Source organism: Anguilla anguilla, chromosome 3, assembly GCF_013347855.1.
Source record: "Anguilla anguilla isolate fAngAng1 chromosome 3, fAngAng1.pri, whole genome shotgun sequence".
In the NCBI taxonomy this organism is placed as follows: Eukaryota; Metazoa; Chordata; class Actinopteri; order Anguilliformes; family Anguillidae; genus Anguilla; species Anguilla anguilla.
In genome coordinates this window covers 4784086-4795741 of record NC_049203.1, presented here as the reverse complement: position 1 = coordinate 4795741, position 11656 = coordinate 4784086, and the positions used below count along the sequence as shown (strand labels likewise).

The 11656-nt window shown below is 49.4% G+C and overlaps 1 protein-coding gene across 1 annotated transcript; it reads right to left on the bottom strand.

The window, feature by feature from the left end:
• Positions 1 to 2511: 2511 nt before the first annotated feature.
• On the bottom strand, positions 2512 to 10824 carry wrap53 (WD repeat containing, antisense to TP53). The gene is made up of 12 exons (XM_035407821.1): positions 10607 to 10824; positions 9521 to 10061; positions 8709 to 8904; positions 8186 to 8281; positions 7633 to 7741; positions 7269 to 7357; positions 6702 to 6792; positions 6118 to 6250; positions 4593 to 4804; positions 4187 to 4290; positions 3806 to 3946; positions 2512 to 3301 (listed from the first exon to the last, which is right to left on the bottom strand). Exons 2-12 carry the CDS (start codon positions 9816 to 9818, stop codon positions 3079 to 3081), a joined length of 1692 nt encoding a protein of 563 aa, XP_035263712.1. The 5' UTR covers positions 9819 to 10061; positions 10607 to 10824; the 3' UTR covers positions 2512 to 3078.
• Between the last annotated feature and the right edge of the window lie 832 nt (positions 10825 to 11656).

The following is an 11656-nucleotide window of genomic DNA, read 5'->3' as shown; positions in this document are numbered from 1 at the left end:
GAGTTCTGAGGAACACAGAGCAGTGTTATCATCAGTAAAAACAGTTATTTTTAAATCCAGAAAAAAAAACAAGAGCCAACAGCTAACAGCGATTCATCTAAGCTGCCAGGCAGGTCAAACAGTACAGTAAACAGCACACCGCCATTTAATCAATCAATAAAGCCATTAAGGTGTATTTAATATGGTGTCCTTCACCGCAGAAACAGTTGGAGGGCCTTTCAAATGAAAACACCAAAGCTTGGTTATTCTCAGAAGGGAGAAGGGGGCAGAGCCGAAGGAACGGGACTCATTTGCATAATGGCTATAAAGAACGTCCTTACAAATGACCCAGCAGCAGCAGCTTAAAGACCTGCAGTAAGCCCGCCTTGCGGCTAACCCACATTAAAGAAGTTAGGATACGTAGCCCTTTTCAGTTTGTTTAGCCTTAGCTTTTTCTGTTAGCGCTGGTCAGTTAGCACTGGCACGGTCAGTGTTAGCACAGTAGTTAGTGCTTGTGCTGTCAGTATTAGCGCAGTAGTTAGCACTAGTCAGTTAGCGCTGGTCATTTAGTAGCACTGGCATTGGTCAGTTAGCACTGCTACTGTCAGTTAGCGCTGGCACTGTCAGTTAGTATTAGCACAGTAGTTAGTGCTTGTGCTGTCAGTATTAGCACAGTAGTTAGCACTAGTCAGTTAGCACTGGTCATTTAGTAGCACTGGCATTGGTCAGTTAGCACTGCTACTGTCAGTAACGCTGGCATGGTCCGGATATGATCTGGATCACAGACTGCGCGCATCATTGCAAGAACAAGCGTCTCGTCTGAAAACAAACCCCCAGTGAGCTCCGTAGAGCTTCTTCCATTAAGCTTGGCCAAAAGGCCTCTTCCTCCTCCTCCTCCTCCACCAGCGCTAATGAGCTCACCCAGGCCTTGCTTTAAACTGCGAATTAAAACCTGCTGAACCCGCACAAGACGGGCTGCAGAGAAAGTGCAACTGCGCTTAAAACAAAGAACAGTGGTCCCCGAGGGGTCACGGGTTCAAATCTCAAATGGGACACAGCTGTGTTGAGCAACATACTTACGCTTAATTACTTCAGCAAAACCAGAAGGGGGGGAAAAAAAAAGCACTGACATCTGTGCAAAGACAGCAAACAGAGAACACCTCACATGTGCAATTAAGAAGTTCAGGGTGAAGCCACTTAAGCAATGTACCTCACACTAAACCAATGTACTGCGACTTAAAAATCGGGTTAGAAGCAAAAATGCGCTGAGCCAGCCAAGATTGTGTCGTGCTGGTTGTCCAGTGTGTACTCACCCAAAATATGATCGTGAAAAACTCTCTGTGTGGACAGGGTGGTGCGATTTATCATCCTCTCCAGGAGCTGGGTGCTGGAGGTTTGGCTATCCTTCACCCGCACGGGTCCCGGGGGGGCCACCTGCCTCTCGATCCGCCCAACGGGGACGGGGGCCATAGCACAGAACGCGCCGGAATCCCAATGTCCCGGCTCCACGGCAGTTCGCCCTCTGCTCTTACTCTCTGTGAGGTAGCTAGGCAACTTCCACAACACAGGAGCGGCAGTTGCTGTGACTCGCCACTAGATGGAGCCGACACCAGCGCCCCGCAGAGGTGTACGGTGAGACTGACCCATTTGCGTACGCCTGTAAGTGTGATTCTTCACATACGTGTGCGCACGTGCAACCACCTGTGCAAGTATGTGCGTGACATATGCGTGTGTGTGTGTGTGTGTGTATCTATGGATATTTACCCATCAGTGTGTATGCGTAAGTGCATACGTGTGTGTGAGGATTCGCCCTAAGCGATCTCCTGTCAGTTCTGGAATTTTATGGTCTGTGCCTTTATAAATGTGGGTCATCTGGCTCGGAGGAGGGTTTGGTCTGGTGCCCGGGGAAGAAAGAAAAGGGAGCAGGAATCAAAGCCAGGCGCTATAAACAGGACAAACAATCAAATCGGAGACGGACGGACGGACGGACGGACGGACGGACGGACCAGGGAAACAGGCGGCGCAGTCTCTGTGTGTGAAGAGACCTTTATTCCTGCGTCAGTCACACGGGCGGGAGAAACGCTTCACAGAACACCGGCTAACCCGCCGTCCCACCAACCCACCGCCCCGCCACCCCGCTCGGGAGCGGACGTGTCCTGCGGTGCCACGCCGCACCGCCACAAGCTTCCGGAAACACGCGAGCGCTTAACATCTCAAAAGCCGTTCAGTAATCACCACCTCCTCCAGCGCCTGAATAAGACTACGATCAGCTATACATATATACATATACGCACAGACACACACACACACACACACACGCAGGAAACGCTCGCAAGCCCAGCCGTACATACATACACACTAACACACACACACGCACACACACACACACGCATATGCAGTCATTAATACACACACACACACACACACACACACACACACATACACACACACACACAGGCACACAGGTGTACAGGGGGAAAGTCCAAGCACACAGAACACCTGCACGGATATGTTAGTAACTCTACAGAGAAAGAGCGTGTTCAAAAACCTTTATCACGGACTTACAAAAATATATACATTTATCACGGCATACAACACAATGCTGGCACACAGAATAGTAAAAAAAAATCAGCATCATTTAATTTTCACAAAAAAATGACCCAATTTTTGAATGGCACTCATCTTGAAAGTTGTCGGTTTTGGGGCATTGAGGTCTGAACAGTTCCATGAACAGATGTAAGCACTTACAGGAAAAGAAAAAAAACCTCACTGAAAACACACATTCCAGAACCGAATTCCGCTTCGTCTCTGGACCTGAGCATTTTTGGCGAGACAGGCGTCGGGCTCGTCCAGAAAGCCATTCGCTCCCCCGCCCCCATAAAATAAAAATAAAACTAAAATCCCAGCCAGCCATGAGTTGGGTTTGTGCAGCCAGGAGCTGGCACGTCCCACGATATCGTCCCGACACACTGCAAACTTTCCAGAACACTTGTCGGTTTGGCAGTGGAGTAGGATATGTCGTTCAGTCCAGACGAGAGTGGAGGTGGGGGGGGGTGGGGGGTGGGGGGTGGGGACGACAAAGTTGGATGTCAAGATCGGTTAGTCCGCCGATACTGCCAGCTGCTCGTCCTGGCCCCCCTGATTGGCTGAGCCGAAAGGCCCCGCCCACCAGATCGCGAGGGCGTTGTCGTGACGACCTTGCCGTGGCGACATCACGGCGTCGCTGTCTGAGTCGGAGTCCGAGTCGCCCCCGCTGTCGCCGGGCCCGCAGAACTGGCGCTGCCCGCTGGAGGACGCCAACAAGGGCATGTAGGGGTGGAGACTGAGACAGAGAGAGAGAGAGAGAGAGGGAGAGGGAGGAGGAGTGAGAGGGAGAGAGAGAGAGAGAGAAGAGGGGTGAGAGGGGGAGAGAGAAGAGAAAGAGGAGGGGTGAGAGGGAGATAGACAGAGAGAGAGAGAGAGAGGAGGAGTGAGAGGGGGAGAGAGAAGAGAAAGAGGGAGAGGGAGGAGGAGTGAGAGGGGGAGAGAGAAGAGAAAGAGGAGGGGTGAGAGGGAGAGAGAGAGAGAGGAGGAGAGGAAGACAGAGAAGAGGAGTGAGAAAGGGAGAGAGTGAGGGTGGGTAGGGGGAGAGAGGAGGAGAGAGGGAGAGAGAGAGAGGATGCAAGGAAGAAAATGAGCAGATAAAGAGTGAGAACAGCAGAGAGAGGTAAAAGAGAAAAAGTTAAAAAACCATAAACACTACGTGTAGAGCAGTCATTTATTCACCAATTAACATGCCCCCCATATTTACTCTGTATGCAGTATTCCCACAGAAACGGTGGAATACCTGATGCCATTGGTGCAGTCTGCGTGGGCCTGGAACTGAAGCTGTGGCTGCAGTACTGCTTCACAGCCACTAGGAGCAGCAGAGGTGTCCCAAACTGACACCACCCCCTCTGTGTTCCCACTGAGCAGGTACCGTCCCGTCCTGCGCAAACAGACAAGCAGGCAGGCCCGTTAAATGAGGCTGAGTGGGGTCGGCCCATATAGGGCAGTATTTAGGGTGTAATGAGTATGGTATAGGACAGTATTCAGGGTGTATGGTATAGGGCAGTGTTTAGGGTGTAAGGTGTAAGGTATAGGACAGTATTTAGGGTGTATGGTATAGGGCAGTATTTAGGGTGTATGGTATAGGGCAGTATTTAGGGTGTATGGTATACAGACTCACGGGTCCAGCTCAAAGTAGATCCTCTGGTTGGTGACGACGCTCCTGTTCAGGGAGAACAGAATACGACCCGGATCCCGCAGGTCCCAGCACAGGATCTCCGGATCCTGACACACACACACGCACACATGCACACACACAGGCGCACACACACACGCACACAGACAGGCGCACCCACACACACACACACAAACGTAGATTAGCCTCCTACTCTTCTCAGGACTGATGACAGTTCTCACAGAGCTATAACATCCCTGCATTCCTCTGTGTGTGTGACTACACAGCCAAATCTGTGCCAAATCTCTCACACCCCCCGGTGTAGAGACAGTTTCGGGACCCCAGACGGAGCCCACCTTGCCCCCGCCCCCCCCGGTGTAGAGACGGTTTTGGGACCCCAGACGGAGCTCACCTTGCGCCCCCCGGTGTAGAGGCGGTTCCCGTCCTGGGAGAAGCAGAGGTGCGTGAGCCCCCCCCGGTGGCGGGGCGGCAGCAGGGCGAGCAGGGTGCCGTCCTGGCAGGAGTAGAGCCCCACCGAGCGCGAGTAGGACCCGCAGGCGTACAGGGACTGGGCGGGGCTGAACGCCATGCAGGAGATGATGCCCGTCTGTCCCTGCTTCTTCACTGGGGGGGGGACAACAACGCGATATTACAATAATAAAGAAATTATAACATTGTTATGCATTTTGCCTTCTTTCTTCCTTCTAATCTAAGCGCTTATTATTGATATCATCTGTATGTTTTCCAAGATCTGCCTTTTGATTTTTGGTTAGCAAAGCAGACCTGGAGGGGGTGTATTTCACAAAGCCGGATTACTGAATTAGCTGGATAAAACCCGGAACAACTCTGTCCTCCAGGCTAACCGTGCAGATTTGTGTTATTCGGTGTTAATCAGCACCTCATCAACCTTGGCTGTGCGTTTTCTACTCTCTACTCTATTCTAATATTTGTAATATTTAATATTTCCTTTAACACCAGGCCTCCATTGTCATTCGGGTTAGGGCAGCAGCACTGCCACCACTGGCAATGGGAGCCTGAGGCTTCATTTGCCCTGCAGTGGGAGGAGCTACCATCACTGACTCCACTGAACCAATAAAAAAAAAGACCTCCCTCCACAGTAAAATCACTTTGATTCGTTCGAAGCAGCCAGTCGCTACAGTAACACCTTTCTGGGGCTGATGAAGAATCACTCTCCCCTCAGGTTGCCTAGCAATGAGAATAAGATTCCATAATCAGGTCAGCTCGCAGATCTCTTTATCTAGGGTGGCCTGCAAAGTATGATGCCTGGACACAAAAATAGGTCAATAAACAACTTAACCTCGGTGACTGTATCAAAACAAACACACACACAGGGTTCTGGAAAATGTTCCTTCGTCCCGATTATGTTCATTTTCAGATTAAGCGGTTGACATAAGCCATGAAAAACAGGCGCTCATAATCCTGTTTATATGACCAGAGCATCCCAAAATAAGCCCTGCAGGACATGCATGATCTCTCTGCGTGACATGCAGTATTTACAGGGTTCGTAACCTAAAGGCTGCGGGTTTGATTCCTAGGTAGGACGCCGCTGTTGTAACCTTGACCGAGGTACTTCACCTGAATCACTTCTGTATATATATATATGTCTAGCTGTATAAATGGATACGATGTAAATATGCAAATAAAGTTAAATCACTGTGGATAAGAGGGTGCTGAATGCCTGTAATGCAATTATTTTGGAAGAGATGCTCATCTCCTCTTTTATTTATTTATTTATTTTAAATAAAGGCCTTGCTGACATGGTGTCATCTTCGTTCCAGATATTGCATTATACTCATGCCTTTCATAACCTATAAAGGATAATTGGTCTTGCAGCCGCTCCAGAAATGTGCGTGCAGGTGCAGGCGGAGGTGGAGGCGGCGGCGGCGAACGGCGGTAGTGGGCGGGGCCAGGCTCACCCGTGGTGGGCCTCTCCTCGCAGTCTCTCCCCGGGCGGTCCGTGTAGAAGACCCGCACCATCTTATCAAAGCCACAGTACAGCTGGGAGCCGTCCGGAGAGAAGCACAGAGAGTGGGCCGCAGTCAGCTCGTCCTGGGGGGGGGGGGGGGGGGGGGGGGGGGAGAGGGAGGGGGCGAGAGAGAGAGAGAGGGAGGGAGAGAGAGAGGGATGTGGGAGGGAGAGAGAGAGAGAGGGATGTGGGGGAGAGAGAGAGAGGGATGTGGGGGAGAGAGAGAGAGGGATGTGGGGGGGAGGGAGAGAGGGATGTGGGGGGGAGAGTGAGAGGGAGGGAGAGAGAGAGGGATGTGGGGGGGGAGAGAGAGACAGAAATGTGGGGGGAGAGCAAGAGAAGGATGTAGGAGAGTAGAGAGAGAGAGGGATGTAGGAGGGGGAGAGAGAGGGGGAGAGGGATGTAGGGAGGGAGGGAAGAAGGGGAGCGAGGGAAAAAGGAGCGACAAATTATCACTTTATTCCAAACACAGTGACCACACCTGCCCAGGTACCACACAAAGGGATATGTAACTTTTTAATGCACTCATCTCACCAGATGGTTATAGGGTCGAAAGGTCGCTCGAAGGTCACCGTAGAAGGCGTCCCAAATGTGCACTGGGTTATCTCGACTGCTGCTGGCAATGCTGGGAGAGAGAGATGGAACAGAAACAATCACTAAGACAAAGTAAAGACTGCAAAACTATGGTTAGGGATATGGATTTAAGCCCTTTTTCCCCCTCCACACTTTGCGGTCAGTCTAGGTAGGTGGAATGATAGGTGGAATGGTCAGTCACAGTGCATGGTCAGTCACAGTGGCCGCTCAGTCACAGTGCATGGTCAGTCACAGTGGCCGCTCAGTCACAGTTCATGATCAGTCACAGAACATAGTCAGTCACAGTGCATGGTCAGTCACAGTGGATGCTCAGTCACAGTGCATGGTCAGTCACAGTGCATGGTCAGTCACAGTGCATGGTCAGTCACAGTGCATGGTCAGTCACAGTGCATGGTCAGTCACAGTGGATGCTCAGTCACAGTGCATGGTCAGTCACAGTGCATGGTCAGTCACAGTGCACGGATGCACTGGAAGAGCATTAGGGCGTTCTCAGCACACTGCACTCACAAACAGGTATCGGGGTCCAGCGAGCTCATCTTGGGGTACCAGCAGTAGTCATATATGGTGTCCCCTTCCGCCATTCTCAGTACTGGGCTCTGTGGGTACAGCACAGGTGAGGAGAGTGAGCAGGTGCATGCACAGCAGTGACACTGCTATTCTACTATGGGTAGACAGAGACATTTTCCATTTTGAAAAAACTATTTCCCAAAACTATATACAGTAAATGCATATCAAGTCTGGCCAGGGACCCTCTACATTATCTTCAAGGACCCCCTGTTGCAAACTCAGGGGTAAGGTGAACAGATACTACTCTCTGAGGATATGTGTAGCAGGCACAGCATTCCTGCTCTAGAGCTTTACTCATAGTCACCATCTCAGCGAGCAGGTCCCAGTCCTGGCTGTAGAGCTCCGCAGGGAGGTTGTAAACACGGAGCACGTTGTCAGCGCTGTTAGACAGAATGCAGGAGCCATCGGGAGCCCTGGAGGAGAGACGGAGGGAGGGAGGGAGAGAGGGAGGGGAAGGAAGGGAAAGAGAGAGGGGAAGGAAGGGAGGGAGAGAGGAAGAGAGGGAAGGAGAGAGTGAGAGAGAGAGGGAAGGAGGGAGGGGGAGAGAGAGAGAGAGAGGGGGAGGGAGAGACGGAGGGAGGGAGGGGGAAGGAGAGAGTGAGAGAGAGAGGGATGGAGAGAGAGGGAGAGAGAGATGGAGGAAGTTTCTTAAAGGAAAGTTCAAAGTAAGACTCTAAAGAGGAAACAATAAAATTCTATAAAATTAAAAATATGCAAGATGAATAAGGGTGAGATATTACTGAGCATGCCTTTAATACTGACTTGCTTGGGGATAACAATAACAATGCACTAACCAATACGCAGAAAATAATGGAATCACAGAACTCATCACCATCTTCAGTAGTAAAAGAGTTTACCACTTGCAGCCCCTGAGGTAGTTCTCTGGAGAGCCAGAGTATTCAGCCCAGGCACCGGTCAGCATCTGGGGGGTTCGGCTCAAATCGAGGCCCAGGCTGCAGAGAACGGGGGAAAGTAAGAGTAGGCCTCAGGACAGAAAGAGATACAATAACAAATGACAAAATGCGAGAAAGAAGGCTAGCAACATGTTTTGGTGGCCTTTTTATACCAAACGCAGGAATCCCAAGCTCTGTTTAAAACCATCGATATGTTTAACGTGATTTTAAAGCACGGTGACACTGGCTGTGTGACACCCCTGACAGGGAGATGTGGCAATTCCAGGTGTGCATTGGAGTTTTCCGCACGGAGAGAGAGAGAGAGAGCGTTTCGGAGAAGCCCGCGCGTGCTTGTCTCTGGCCCTCGCGGATCGCCAGCGGACGTTGCGACCATCGCCGAGACGTGAGCATTCGAAAAAAAATGGAGAACATTTGTTGAACGAAAACAAATCAAAAACTGAAAAACATCGACATGAATTCAACTCACTTGTGTCCTTCCTGCGGGCTCAAATCTGAACCCTGGATTCCATCTTCATTCTCCTTCTCCTCCTCCTCCTCCTCCTCCTCTCTTCCCTCCATCATTGTGGGAGTCTGCTGTCCATTCTGTGGCCACTCCTCCTCTCCAACTCTCTCTTCCTCTTCCTCTCCCACTCCCTCTCCCAGCTCACAGGTCTGTACCGAAGCTGTCCCAAAAAACAAAAATAGAGTCACAGACAGCTCAAAGGGCAAGAGGCTGCAACTGCCTGTGAGTTTACAGGGGGTTTCAAACTTTTCGGATCCAGGGACCCCCCTACCCAGGCCAAAAGGCATCCAGGTTACATTTTAAAAAATACTTCCCAAATCTATGTACAGCCATTGCACATTAAATCTGGCCAGGGACCCCCTACAGCACCTTCAAGGAGCCCCTGCTGAAAACCCAGCTGGGCATACATACTTCATTTCAGAAGCGGCTTTGGAGAAGACCATCTGCTTATTTGAATGCTACAAAAAGTAGAAGTCTTATCAGCAGTGAGAAACCAACCAACTGCGTTAAAATGTTCTTACTCTATGAAAGTGACCTAGCCACACAGAGAGAACATGAGGTCAGCAGAAAGGAAGGAAGGAACCAATCTAAGAGAAAAGCAAGAAGGACTGACAGAAAAAGTGAAAGAAAAAGAAGAAAAACAGAATAAATAAGATGCGTGAGGCAGGACAAGAAAAAGAAAAAATTGAAGTTATTCCAGGTATCCCTCCAGACACAAATAAGTCTCTGGCTGTGGACAAATGCATCTAGCAAATGCAGACACATATTACACTCACCTTGCTCTTCACCTGTGTCTTGTACCTGTAGAGAATGGTCACTGTGACCATCGTTCCCCTCTCCAGGCTCAACGGGTGGCAGTGAATCACAGGCCAAAGCCGCGTCCACTGCTTCAAGCCGTGGCTGTTTGGCAGCTGGGGGCGACTCTTCCTCCACCTTCACCTCCTCATCCTCTCTTCTCTCAGGCTCCTGACACTGGGGTACGGCGGGAGGTTGGGGTGGCTCGCTGTCCCCCTCCGCCTCCTGCCCTGCCCCCGCCACGCTCCCAGAATCGGCCGTGTCTGCTGTGGATGACATGATACCTCTCCCACCGATCGGGGCTAGCTGTCGTTTCTCTCCCGCCCAAGAAGCTTCCGTCTCCTTCAAATTCGAGCTCCGCTGATTCTCCTTCTCGCGTCAAAGTTCACCGCTGCTTATCGCGCGCTCTGTGCCTCGCGCCGTCAGACGGCTGTGTGGTAGGTGCTACTAGGGTAGTGCTTCCTCCTGCAGGGCGGCTGGCGGAGTCTAGAGGACGATGAGGACATCACCGCTCCAACGCAACTGCTCAGAAAGGGGAGGGGGAGGGAGAGAAATACATTTATCAAATACAAGGGCGGGCAAGGGTGAAGAACAAACGCATTTCACAGGGAACATAACACGCGAAAGGGAAAAAAATGGTGAGACTTCGTGACAACGAGAAAGGCGAGACTTGGGCCACCGTATGCAAGACTCCATTGTGAACGGCGCAAGGGAGTTCAGGGTAATAAATTAGGAAACGATCTGATCGATTCAAGTAGTGCATGTAAATTAGGTGTCCATGCTACACTGTACTTCAGAATAAACAGCTCGCAAGCTAGCAAGGCAACTCTGTTTATGTACATACACCGCGAGTAAAAACATGCACGTGCACAGATTCGTCCGCATTTTATCGTCATTATTAGTAAAAAAAAAAAAAAACTGACGACTTACGTGGCAATAACTTGTACTTATACGACAGCACAGACAGTTAGCCATCTACATCGATACGGCATTGCTCACGAGCCAGCCAACTAGGTCTATTCAATACTATAATCGCATGGTGCTTTTCCTGGGATTTGTTTACAAACCTGCTTGTTGGTTGATATGCACTAAGTCCACCCTGAAACGAGTGTCTTGCTCCTCGTCTTTGCTCCCCTCTTCAATAAAAATGCCGCACTTGGTCTTCCCAAGAACACAGAAATGCCTCAAAAAGGAGTTCAGGGGACAAAGCACCCCGTTTGGTCAGAAGGTAAAAGCTCACACTGCACATTCCCTCACTATGTACGGCGCCATGACATTTCCCTATGACTAACGGGTGACGTAAATTATCGCGCGATTTCATAATTCGAGAACGCGTTTGGAGATTTTTCAGTCAGGTGGTCAGTTCCATGAACGGAAGCGGTTTATACAAATTGTCACTGAATGACACAGATCATATTAAAACATTTAAAAAAGTGTCAGTATTTTACAAACATATGCACATTTGAATTTAAGACGGGTTAATACTAAAAAAATATTTTTTTAAAAATCACTATATATCGGTCCCAGGTGACAAGAGCTTAGTGTTGCTGAATCTTCGAGTTGTCATCCTTAGAATATCCTTTTTTTTTTTTCCAAGTGAATGTTCTTTTGACCAGAACAAACAAACGTAGTCTTCAACAGTGCATTGACTGGCCTGGATATCACAGAAACTTTACCTTCAGTTCACTGGCCACAGCAAATTCTTTCCGGATTCCCAGCGTTGAGATCCTGAAATGTGCTCATGGCAAACCATTGCTAAAAATGTGCTACAGGACAACAGTTTCACGACAGGGTGTCAGTGTTGATATCACTTAGACACAATGTTTGGAGGCAATGTTCTGCATATATGAGCATGAAGTTATTTTATAATTAAAATGTAGTTAAGTCTAAATATGCATATTTCATTCAATATAAATGTGTCATAATAATTCAGAACATGGTTTGGAATAGTATGGTATTGAGTGTGAGATTTTGTTGATGGTTCTTTGAGTGACCACAATTCTTCTTTGGAATAGTCAGTTTCTCAGAAACACAACATTCAAAAAGAAAAGTACAATAAGGAGACAATCTCAAATTCAACTTTAAATTGATTTATTTTGACATTTTTTGTTCTCTTC